The sequence below is a fragment of the Physcomitrium patens genome, chromosome 1 (assembly GCF_059467195.1).
Source record: "Physcomitrium patens ecotype Gransden chromosome 1, ASM5946719v1, whole genome shotgun sequence".
Taxonomy (NCBI): Eukaryota; Viridiplantae; Streptophyta; class Bryopsida; order Funariales; family Funariaceae; genus Physcomitrium; species Physcomitrium patens.
In genome coordinates, this window is record NC_143410.1 from 4,833,042 (window position 1) to 4,846,448 (window position 13,407).

Below are 13,407 nucleotides of genomic sequence, written 5' to 3' on the forward strand. Positions count from 1 at the left end.
TTGTATCTCACCATCTATTCGAGGAAGAACATGTCGTTTTTGAAGATCTTCATCTTGATTGCGTCGTCTTGAAGGTTGTGACAATCGTAATGTCTCATCCGACAGGTCAGCAAATGAAGGCTCTTGAGTTGAATCCGCTGGTTATTGGTTCTCCATCTCTTAAGCACCACTACTACAACGAAGCTACGAACAAGAATTGAAAGTAGAATGTCATCTTGCCTAGATGTTGTTTCTTTTATAAAGAAGGTTTTCATCTTGATTTTGATGGATGTCGTCGATGAAAAGCCTCCACCGCCTTTGCTGCATTTGCAAGGTTCTTTATTGGCTCCCATGTGCATTCACTAATACCATATCTGCACCAATGGACAAGATATTCTAATTTATTTCGGCGTCGCCTTGAATCTAAGACTTCTTCTACTTCAAACTCTTCATTGTTGTCCACTTCTATAGGATGAGGTGGAGCTTGTCGTCTTCTTGGTATGTCCACTGTCTTGTATAGTTCAAGAAGAGACACGTGGAATGCTCGATGGATTTTTATTGACTCTGGTAGATCTAAACGATATGCAACTAGATTGATTTGTGTAGAAATAGAAAATGGTCCTAGCCTTCGATAGTCCAACTTGTCACAAGGACGAGTGGTCTTGATATTACGACGAAGTAGCCATACCTTATCACCCAAGACGAATGATGGTTGTTCCTTTCGATAGACATCTACATTGGCCTTTTGTTGTTCTTGAGCCTCTTTTAACTTCACCTTCATCGTTGTATGTAGCTCTGATAAATGAATTACCAAATCTTTTGCAGCAAGATTATCAATTTTTGAAAAGTCAAAAGTATCAAGTCGTGGATGATAACCATAATTAGCAAAGAAAGGTGTTTGTTTTGTAGAAGAGTGTACCGTGTTATTGTAAGCAAACTCTGCCAATGACAAAAGAGTTGTCCAATCATCTTGTTGGTAATTAATGGTACATCTTAAATATTGCTCCAAAACTTGATTAACACGCTCTGTTTGTCCATCAATTTGAGGATGGAATACCGAAGATAGTTTTATATCCACTTTAAGAATCTTAAAAAGAGTCCGCCAAAATCTTGATACAAATTGAGTTCCCCTATATGATATAATATCCTTGGGTAATCCATGATAGCAATAGATATTGTCAAGAAAGAGCTTAGCTGTTTCTTCACCCGTAATAGATTTTGTACATGGTACAAAATGTGCCATCTTGGTAAAACGATCTACTATCATGAATATAGAGTCATAAGAACCTGAGATTGGAAGATCCGTGATGAAGTCCATAGAAACAGAAGACCATGGTTGTTCTGGAATGGGTATTGGCTGAAGAAGTCCAAAAGGTCGATGACGAGGAGTTTTTGATCTTGAGCAAACATCACATGATTGTACAAAATCTTTAACTGCCTTCCACATTTGAGGCCACCAAAAATCCCTAGATATCAGCTCCAAAGTTTTATTATATCCAAAATGTCTTGCTATTGGAAAGTCGTGATGAGCTTAAAGAACACGTAAACGTGCTTCTCCTTCTAAAACATATAGGCGTCCTTCAAAATAGAGTAGGTTGTTCTTGAATTCAAATTTAGAGGGATCATGAGATTTAGAAGAATTGTTCTTGATATCATGAACAAGAGGGTCTGAAGACATAGTTAATTGGACTTGCTTAAGGAAAGTTAAATCAACAGTCAATGTTGATTTTATTGCTCGAAGATGAAATTATTCCACCTTCAAGAGAACCGTTCTTTGTTGTTCAAAAGCTGCATCTCCTTCTTTTGGTGCAAGATAAAAACGTCTAGACAAGGCATCGGATAAACCTTGTTATTTTCCTGGCCGATAAGTGATGATGAACTCGAATCTTAATAAAGACATACTCTAATGAGCTTGGCGACGATTTAATACGCGTGCTGACATAAAATATTCGAGGTTCTTGTGATCCGTATACACGGTGACTGGAGTAGAAGCGCCTTCTAGATAATGACGCCATTCTTGAAAAGAATCCACAATTGCAAGAAGTTCTTTGTCGTGGATCTCATAATTGATTTCTGCTGCTGAGAATTTTCTTGAATGAAAGGCTATTGGATGAAGTTTGTCATCTGTTCCCATTTGTGATAAAACCGCATCCAGAGCAAAGTCCGATGCATCTGTATCCATAAAGAATGCTTTGAAAAAATCAACACGATACAAGATTGGTGCAAAAAGAAACGCTGTCTTAAAAGATTCAAAAGCAACTTCCGCTTCTTGATTCCATTGGAGTTTGTCTTTACAAGTCAAACGTATAAGTGGAGCTGCAACTCGAGAGAAGTCTTTGATGAAGATTCGATAGAAGTTGGCAAATTCCAAAAAACATTGGACATCTCTTACCGTTTTTGGGATCTTCCAGTCTATAATAGTTTGAACTTTCTTAGGATCCATCATAAGTCCATCATTTGAAATGATGTAACCTAAGAAATCGACTTGAGTAGTGTGGAATACACACTTTTCTATCTTGGCATAGAGTCTTGTATCTCTTAATTTTTGTAATACACAACAAACATGAAATTCATGTTCTTTTGGATTCTTAGAATAGATCAAGATGTCGTCTAGATGACATACCACAAAATCGTCCAAAAACTCTTGAAAACATCATTCATTAGATGTTGAAAAGCTGCTGGTGCATTTGTAAGTCCAAAAGGCATGACGTTGTATTCAAAATGTCCATACCTAGTTCGGAATGCAGTCTTCTATTCATCTCCTTCTTTGATGCATACTAGATTGTGTGCTCCTCGAAGATCTATTTTTGTATAGATCTTAGCTTGATTCAGCTGATCAAGAAGTTCGGATATTAAAGGTAGTGGATACCTATGTTTGATGGTAATCTTGTTGAATCCTCGATAATCAACACACATCCACAATGATTTATCTTTTTTCTTCACAAATAGAATTGGAGCTCTTGCCGGAGATTTAGAATGGCTTATGAAATTCTTGGCTAGATTTTCTTCAATATACTCCTTGAGTACAGCCAACTCATTTTGTGATAAACTATAGATTGGTCCGAATGGCGGTTGTGCTCCTTCTTGAAGGTCAATTGAGCAATCATAGGGACGATGTTCCGGGAGTGTATCCGCATTCTTTTTTTCAAATACGTCTTGAAATTCTTAATATTGGCTTGGAATGCCACTTGAAGTCTTTTCACCAGTAGAAACAGGTGTAGCATAAATAATGTATGGTGATTCTTTCATAGCAGCATGCAAGAAAGCTTTTGCATCTATAAATACGGATTTAATTGAACTAGACTTATGACTCTCTACTTGCTTAACTACACTTTTAGTTATAATTTTAGACAAAGTAAGAGTTCGGGAAATCCAATCTATTTGAGGGTTATATTTTTCTAACCACGATAAACCTAAAATGACTGGATTAGAGAGAAATCTGATGATATTAAATACTACAAAAATATTATGACCATTGATTATTACTTCTATAGGAAGGGTTCCGTGAGTAATATCTCCAGAAGACAATGGACGACCATCTATGACTTCTACATGAACAGGTTTGGTTTTCTTTACTAAAGATATGCTATGTCTTTTAGTAAATTCTTGATCTAAAAAACACGCTGAGGCTCTTGAATCTAACAAGGCAAAGACTTTGTAATGTTTAGGTCCTAAAATAACATTTAATGTAAAATAAAGAGAGGGCTTTGAGGAGAGAATAGGACCTTTACTAGAACTTGTGCAAGGTTCCAGCTGCACGGTCCCTATTGTAGCTGGACAAACTCGTTTTCCGACATATTATCTTCTTTCACAGCCATACTCCTCATTTTGTGATTGCGTCATTTTTTTGGACAATGTTGAGCAGTGTGCTTTGGTTCTCCATAATATAAACATAATCCTTCTGGACGACGACGAGTTTTTTCTTGCTCAGTAACGTTGAGGTCCACTTGTACGGTTCTCAGATCGGAATTCAAAAAGGTAATTGTCGCTCTTCACAGCAAATTCAATTGCTTGACTCAATGTTTGAGGATCAGGTAAGTTAAGTATTAATTTTTTTACCTCATATTATAATCCATAGAGAAATTGGCTAATAAGTGCAGCATCATCCCACTTGATATCAGTTGTAAGTTATCAAAATTGTGAAGCATATAACGTTACTGATCGATTGCCTTGTCGTAAAATACGGATCTTATTGGTTGCAACACGAATTGCATCATGTTCTCCATACATGGATCGAAACTTCGCCAAAAAAAGCCTCTAGATTATCCAATATTGGATCTCGTCATTCAAGAAAAGATGAAAACCACGATAGTGCTGAACTTGAAAGAAGCGTACCAATGAATCTAACTTGTGATCTTGGAGTTGGATAGCTGTGGGGTTGAAGTTCAATCACAAGTTGCACTTGATTGATAAATCCTCGAAACTTGGATCTGGTGCCATCAAACTTCTCGGGTAGGGCAATTCTTGGTTTTCTAACATTTGAAGGGAGTTCTACCATAGGAGAAAGGACATGGTTTGGTGCAGATGTTGAAGCAGCTCCAACCATTTCTATATCTTCACTTTCTGCCAATCTTGTTGCTCCTTGTGGTGGTAAATTGAGTTGATGCATTGCAAGCATTAACTCCCTCAATTGCTCTTGCATTTGTGCCATTGCTTTCTTCATTTCAAGAAGTTCTGCCATGATAACACTTAGAAAAGAGAAGATGTCTAATATCACTCAAGACAAATAGAAGAGAGGACTTGCGGACAAAGAAAATACTAAGGACAATATCAGTTTAGAAGAGGGTAATCCGCAACTTCTAATACGCTTGTATCTTATCAAGAAAAAGGGGTAATCCACTCTTAATCAAGATTAGACAAAGCTCTGATATTGTAGGTGTACTCTTGTGATTCTGTCAAGGACAAGAACTCGATGAGAAAACATTTCAGACTAGTGAGCCTTCATTCAAAGAAAGGTAATAAAATATAAATAAACAAGTATGTATATTGAAAGAAAAACTAGAATGGCTATTGCCAAAAGACAAAGAAATTAGAGACCCTTGAAACTAGATTGGAAGCAAGAAAGGAGTTGACAAGAGTGAAGAAGCCTTCACTCTTGTCTCTATATATACTCTCTAACTAGGGGCTACGTAGTGACGTTCTATAGGACCTCCAATATGTGTTGACTTTGTAGGGCACATGCCTTGACTTACAAGGCAAGTTTTTCTATGTGTGGGCCACATAATTAGCTTGATCTTCAAGCTAACAACATGTGTGGCACATGGCCAACTTGATGACCACGTTTCTAATCCAAAAAGTCAATTAAAGACACCTATGAAGTCAAAGCAGTGTCTAGGAAGTTTCTAGGAAGCTTCCATATTAAATATTATAGAATTAACTTACTTTTACCTACTTTTGCTTACTTCTACCTATTTCTATATGTAATTATTAGCTTACATGATTATGGCCGTAACAGGGAGCCAACAAAAAAATCTTACAAATGTAATAGAGAAGGTCAAAGCTTTTCATTAATAACATCCATCAAAATTAAGATGAAGGATAGCAAACCTTTGCTATAAAGAAAACATGATTTAGGATTTAAGGTTTCAACAATAATCAAATAACAGGATAGTCTTTTTCCTCTATAATGGGATATTATTGATGGTTGAGAGGACCTATCAACTACCTTCAAAAGGAATAAAGATCAAAGTACATGCGATATATAATTTGCCATATTTAATTTCAAGAATTTTTAATCTCTTTGTCTTTTGGTAGTAGCTATTCTAATTTCTTTTTTAATATACATACTTTTTTTTATTTCTATTTTTTCATATTTTTTTGAAAGAGTCTCATTTATTTATTTACTTTCATCGAGTTTTAATTCTTAATAAAAAGACGTTGTTAAGAGTGAAGAAGGCTTCACTCTTGCTTCTATATATACTCTTAACTACAAGCTACATGGTAATATCTTATAAGATATCCAAAACGTATTGACTTTGCAAGACACATATCTTAACTTGCAAGACAAGTTTTCTATATGTGTGCCATATAGTTAGCTTGTTTTACAAGCTACCAACATGTGATTAACTTGTTGACCAAGTTTTTAATCTATCAATTAACTACAAATACGTATAAATTCAAAACAATATTTTTATTCTAAAAAGATTTTTTTTAAAAAATATTATGATATAAATTTATTTTTATCTAATTTTATTTAATCATATAGATAAATATTAGAGCAAATATGTATGTCAATGACATAAATCAAAAATATAATAAATATCATAAATAATTTTAATTTTTTATATAAAAAGAGATAAGTAGAAATAAATAAAATATATATATTATATAATATTTTATAAAATAGCTTTATAAAAGCTTCATAGATGCAGATTTGACTTTATATATGTTTGTAGGTGATTGATAGATTGAAGACTTGGCTAACAAATTGGTCACATATTGCACATGTTTGCCCCTTGTGATATAAGTTGGTCATGTGGCATACATATAAAAAACTTATCTTATAAGTTAGACACATGTCTTGCAAGTTGGACATGTATCAAAGGTCCTATAAAATGTTGCCACATAATTCTTTGTTAGATAATATATATTGATACAATAGTAAGGCCTCCTTTATTCTTATCAACTTCTTCCTTGCTTCTACTTTAATTTCAAGGATCTTTAGTATCTCAATTTTTGGCAATAGCTATTATAATTTTTTCTTAAAAATATCTATTTTTTTTTTATTTATTATTATTTTTTTTGTACTCTCAGTTTAGTATAAGTCTCATTTTTTATTTATATTGTTTGGATTCTTGTTTTTGATAATTAATTAAGTCCTTGCAAAAGATTATTTTTTTAAGTATGATTATGGATAATATCATCTTTATGCATAAAATATTATAAATATAAATTAAATAATTATAATATAATATTTTTTATATAAATCATACTAAATTTATCTAAAAGTTCTTCAATCCATATTAATAGAAGATATTTATCTAAATCAAATAACTATTCTTTTCATACTTTATTTTAGATAATATATTGGACATACAAAAAATCATAAGTTAGACTAAATCTTCTAATGAATCTTTAATTCTTTTTAATATTATTTTTTAAATTATATAACCAATTTCATTAAAGAATTATTTTTTTTAAAGAATTAATAAATTTTTGTTTAATACCTAAATTTGTTATATGAATAAAATACCTAAATTTGTATGTTTAATACCTAAATTTGTTATATTCAATAACTAGAAGAAGCATTGTAGTTGGTTTAAATAGATCATTTTATATATATAGATATTAAAAGAGAGTTAAGATACAAATACTTTTTGGATCCTTTAAATTTTTTTTTATTGGTAAAATCTTCAATTTATCCATTCAAATTGTAATTTAAGAACACAAAATAGATAGCATCAAGATTTCTTGGAATTAAAATAAAAAATTCACATATCAATATAAAAATTAGTTGATCATCATTATGAAAGATGAAAGAAATTTTTACAAAATAATTAAGAAATTTAACATCATATTTTCTCTAGAAATTAAGATATCTAAATTTGCTATATATTGGATATTTAAGAAAAAAACATAAGAGCCAATTGGACTAACAAATTTAAATCCTAAATAAATCCTTTAAAAATCTTAATTAAATCTTTATGAAATTCCAAATAATTTTTAAAAATCTTATTTAAATTCCAAGTAAAGTCTTATTAAATTTCTTTCAAATCTTAATCAAATTCTAAAAAAATTAAAAATAAATCTAAAATAAATCCTAATTGAATTACTATAAATCTTAATCAATTTTAAGTAAATTTAAGAAAAAAAAAATTAAAATCCTTATAGTTTTTTGATTAATTGTTGATTTTATCTAAGATATTGTACAAAATTTAAACTCTTAATTAAAAATACTTATAAGAAATTTAGAAAATTCTCACTTATAATTTGAGTTTTTTTTTAATTGTTCTTGAGAATTGGACAACCTTTTATATTTAATCTTAGGATCTATTTTTAATGTTGCTTTTGAACTAATCTTCTTTAAGTATCAATTTAAGATTTTCTTGGATAACTTTTGCTAGAATACATTCTTTGCCTTTACTTGAAAATGCTTGTATTATTATTTTTGCTAATCCATATATTTTTTTTCCTTCTTTATGATCCTACAAAGTACGTAGAAGTTCCTTTAACAAATAAGACAACATAGACTAAAACTTTTTCTACCTCCCTACTTTTTATCTATAACTTCTAAAATAACTTTTGATGAGCAATTATTGTTCCACAAACCACCTTTGTATTCTATTTCATAAATTAGTTGGTATTCCACAAAGAGGAAGTTTAAAAAAACTTCTTAAACATGAAACTACTCTTCTTATGAAATAGGATAAGTCTTGAATGAATAAGTACCTAATTGGAATTAAAATGCATGTGGTACTCAAATAAAAGTTTAAAATATGAAAAAGTGACTTGGTATTAAACAATACTATAAACACAAAGAAAATTAGTACTTATCTTATTTAATAGTATTAAATTGATCTTATAAATAGGGAAATGATAAAGCAATCCAAATTTTTACTAAATTAACCCACATGCCTCCCTCCCAACCATTCTCCTATTCCCCTCTTCCCAACTATTGCCCCCATTCCCAGCCCCTTGTCCTTGTCCATAGAAATTGTAGGGAATAGAGAACCACTAGGAACAAGAATGGGAACTAAAAGGGTGCAATGATACTTAAGATTGAGTGGATAGCGTAAGTAAAAATTTGGATCTATTTAACATTCCCCTATAAATATTATATAATAAGAAGAGGTTTGTATCACTTTTGACTCTATCAATGCATTGGATATACATTGTTTTTGTATCAAAAATCAAATCAAATCAAATCAACGAATCAATCTAGTGTGATGTCTGAATACCTGCACATCCTGGAATGATCATTTCAGCATGCCACAAACACCGCTTTTTCTTGACCTAATTTTGCAAATGCAACGAGAGTAACTCTTACCTCTAGCTAAATAAACATCTCGATCGTTTCATTTTATTTTTTCTTTGTATATGAAATGCCGACAGAAGAAATAAAAATATCAAATAAAAAAGCAAGCAACACTGTCTGGCCAAATTCAGCGCCATGAATGGCCAAGGACCAGTGTGCTTCAAGAATGCAGATAATTGTCGCTGCGATGCGAGAACTGTAAAGCTGTGAAGAACCAAACAAAACTGCGAAGGCAAGAACGAAGCTTTCCAGTGCTGAGGTACCCAGTGCCATGGTAATCTCCTATTTTCTTGATACTTCACAACCAAACCCCTTTCGTTTCTAATCGTCATATATCAACATCGCTTCGCACTGCAGATCACCATACTACTCCAAAATAGCGCAACACAAAAGTCATTTTTCACTGTGCCCTAATCACCCAATCAAGCTGTGAAAATTACCAGTCGTGATCAGTTTCTTCAAGGACAAACATACTTCGACAAATTGGCTGCACTTGGGAGCTCCCTGATCCAATTGAAAGTGTTAACGAAGAACGAGATTGATATCCTGTGCAAGGATGACAAAACTTCAAATAAACAATGCTCAGAATCTAGGATTACGGACAAGTGGCTAGAAAGACCGCAATCCGATGGAATATTTTGCGCTGCAGACACTTGAAGCATCCGTCACCGCATACGAGCTCTAGTTCCAGAACGACGGCTCCGATTTTGAATTCAAGGAGATCGACAGGGTGATAGAATTATCTGAATTTATTGGGGAGAGGGACCGTGCACCTGCAGATTTCGCCTCTGCACATGACCCATGTCTGGAAATCGACAATAGAAGGATAATTTCAACGGCTTTCACAGCTAAAGGTCTTCACCTCCCTCAGATTGACCTCGACGTCCACAGCATTATTGCAAAAGCGTCGAGAAGCACCTCTGAGACTGGGCTCCAAATCCACCAGTCGTATTTATTGTCTGTAGCAGAGTTCTTATTCTCCGTTACGAGTCACATGCACGTACTTAGAGTGGTTGTTACTGCTATTTCATCGACAACAAAGGGGCGTCCGTTTCAGTACATAGGAATGCCGTAGTGCTGTATCTATTAATCCTAGATTATTTTGTCTTCAACGTTCAGCCAATCATGAAACAATTTAGAACAATACGCGCAAAGGATGTGGTGACAGGGCTGGCGTGACAAGTGGCCTGATCGGGCCTTGTCCTGCGCCGGAAGTACTTTCACCTAAACAGATTAACCACACCCATATGATCGACCAAAAACAGATTTTGTCCCTCACTGTGTTGATTACCCAAACTGACGCTGCCATTACAAAAGGACCACAATAGCGATGGATGTGAACTTGAGTGACTCTGCACACCACCCATAAAACTGTTTTTTCTTTTCTCTTTCTGCGGCCTGCAAGATTTGTGGCTGCCGTATTGGGCTGATCAGGAGTGCAGTCGATTCAAAAAGCTGGCCAGGATAGGCACCAGTAACGTTGTCAGTCACACGCTGCCCATGGCTACTTTCATCCGGTGGGCACTTTACTAATCCGACACTGCACGCCACAGAAATTCCCTAGTCGTGCAGATATTTTAGCTTCTTTTCAATTTATTGAACAGTAGGGTAGAGCTAATACGTTAACGCACTGTGATTAATTTTTATGTGACTGGTTGTGTGGCCTATGGCTCTGTTCATCCCGGTTCAATCAAGTCGTTCCACGCAGTGATTATAACATTTTCCTCCGCCCATAAAGTTGTTGCCACCTAGTATTATGTAGGGATAGCAACAACTTTATGGACGGAGAAAAATGTTTTAAAGTTGTTGCCAAAATTCCCTGATCGGAGCGTACCGAGTATGAATTGACTCATTTCATGCGCATGTGCTTTCCAATATTGTCGGGCCTTCAGTTGGTTAACTGATTTCTTACCCTCCTTCCAGTTGTCGATAGCAGTATGATGTAATTACCTCTGACTGATTTGTTTAGAGATCACGTCTGCAAATGAAGCAAACTTCCTGGACAAAAGCTAGCTTGCGAACAATGCGTTCGCCGTCGTTAATTCCTAAGCTCCAGCCCGGTTGGAATCACTGTTGGAGCTGTCTAATCCAAAATAAAAAGTTTCGGTAGGACCAGTGTACCCGAATCTGGCTGCACGTCAAACGTCAGCCTTAGAAGCTTGAATCAAGACAAACATTCTTCGCTACAATGATCGATAGGCATTCATGGCCTCGTGAGAAAGAATACGCGATATTGTGAGGAGAAAGATACCAGTGGTGCTCAGAAAGCCGACAGAGGTATTTTCGAATGTGGTTGCTAGCACACCTCGTACTTCCAATCCTGACCATGTCCTCTATTTTAGGCGTGCCGATACCGCCTCCGATGCATTCCTATCGAACGATACAACTGGTTAAACTGGTGTGCAGGTGCAGATCGTTATCAAATGAAAGAATCTGGAGCATTTAGTTCATAGTTTTTGCAGTGAGTCCCTTACGAACTTGTGAGTGCACCTTCATATCAACCGGAAGAGTGAACTGTAGCAGCTGGTTCTCGAAGTAGAAGCAAAATGACCGTTGCCAGGCGAGAGCAGCGACAAGTTGACGGAATGCGAAAAGGACGGCTGCATGTAGTGGTGCTGCCGTATCCCGCAAAGGGCCACAGCATCCCGCTCCTGCATTTCGCGAAGCAGCTGCATTCCATGGGAGTTTTCGTCACTTTCGTCAACACATTCAACCATCTCTCCAAAGAGCATTTCAGGAGCATCTATGGCGCCAACGAGGATGACAATCCTATGCAAGTGGTGCCACTTGGAGTAACGCCTCCCGAGGGCGAAGGTCACACTAGTTTGCCTTATGTCAATCATGTCAACACCCTCGTGCCCGAGACCAAGATCCTCATGACAACCCTCTTCGCTCGCCATGAAGATGCTCCACCTTCTTGCATAGTTAGCGACATGTTCTTGGGGTGGACACAGGAAGTTGCAAATACGTTCAATATCCCAAAGTATGTTTTGTTCGCCTCGCCAGCGTCTGGTTTGGCGTTCATGCTGCACACGTCTGAGCTCGTAAAGCAGGGGAAGCTACCAATCGACCGGTCCAAGGAGGAGGACCTCGTGTATGACATCCCCGGTGTCCCACCGACTCGGTTAGCAGACTTTCCGTCGCCAATCCAAGACCCAGAGGACGATAGCTATCTGTTCTACCTACGCAACTGCGAGCAGCTGCTCGAGGCGGCCGGTGTGCTGATCAACACGTACTACGAGCTGGAGCCGACCTATATTGAGGCTCTTCGAAAGGCTTATAATCTAATAAGCTTTCTTCCGGTTGGCCCTTTATTGCCGAAGGCGTATTTCGAGCCTTCCAGCGATGTGGTTCCGGTGGATTCAGATATCCGGGATCCATGCTTGAAATGGCTGGACACGCAGCCGGACTCTTCCGTTCTATATGTCTCCTTCGGTAGCGTAGCGGTTTTATCAATTGAACAAATTCAAGAGATAGCGCAGGGATTAGAGGCGAGCGGGCAACGGTTTCTGCTGGTGCTGCGGCCACCATCGAACCCTGAGAATGTGCCCTTGTTGCCGGAAGGATTTGAGGAGCGCACTCGGGGTAGGGGGTTTGTGCAAGTAGGGTGGGCACCGCAGCTGTGGGTACTGTCTCATCGAGCTGTAGGAGGGTTTCTGACACATTGCGGGTGGAATTCGACGTTGGAGAGTATTTGCCGAGGGGTGCCGATGCTTGCGTGGCCGATTCAAGCAGAGCAGGCGATGAATGCCAGGTGATAATCGATCTACTTTATGGTTACTCACAACTGGGCTGAGGGAGTCAATTTTCGTAGATGCTCATAACTAGCCGAGTTAAGACATTCATGCTGACAGATGTGAGCCACTGTGTTTGCAGGTTTCTTGTGGATGTAGTCAAGGCAGGTGTCGAATTGTGCAGGGTAACGGATAAGCTCGTCACCAAGGAGCGTATTTCTGAAACTGTGAAGTTTTTCATGACGGAAGGTGTGTCAACAGCCCGAAAGAACGTACGGAAACTGCAAAAGCTGGCGTTGAATGCAGTGGCATTAGGTGCGTCGGTACAGAAGAACTTGGAAGACTTTACATTGGAGGTTAGATTTGGGAAACAACTACCCAACGGATTGTAGCTCTAAACTTCTAATTCTATCTAAAATAAAACCACAATCTAAGGCGCATGCTATATTATTTTTTTTTTTAATAAAGATCAGTGAAGAGACCAGTAGCTTCCATGTGTTGAGGACAAGTCTTTATTGCTTTAAATCGGTGGTGGATTACAAAATCAAAAAATCCAACTTTTACAAAACTTTGATGTGTAGCATCTATTACTACTACTAAGAGAAGTGTGGCACCTAATTATACTATTATTTTATGTCAACCAATCAATATTATCTACCTATTAATAGTTTGTCCAAAACCCATTCCAAGTACTATGAATTTTATTTATTGAGTACAACT

General features: G+C 36.4%; 1 protein-coding gene across 1 annotated transcript; it reads left to right on the forward strand.

Annotated features, from left to right (window-relative positions):
• The first annotated feature begins 11,163 nt into the window (after positions 1 to 11,163).
• On the forward strand, positions 11,164 to 13,168 carry LOC112293107 (UDP-glycosyltransferase 72B1). The gene is made up of 2 exons (XM_024542245.3): positions 11,164 to 12,707; positions 12,830 to 13,168. Exons 1-2 carry the CDS (start codon positions 11,500 to 11,502, stop codon positions 13,077 to 13,079), a joined length of 1,458 nt encoding a protein of 485 aa, XP_024398013.1. The 5' UTR covers positions 11,164 to 11,499; the 3' UTR covers positions 13,080 to 13,168.
• Positions 13,169 to 13,407: the final 239 nt, after the last annotated feature.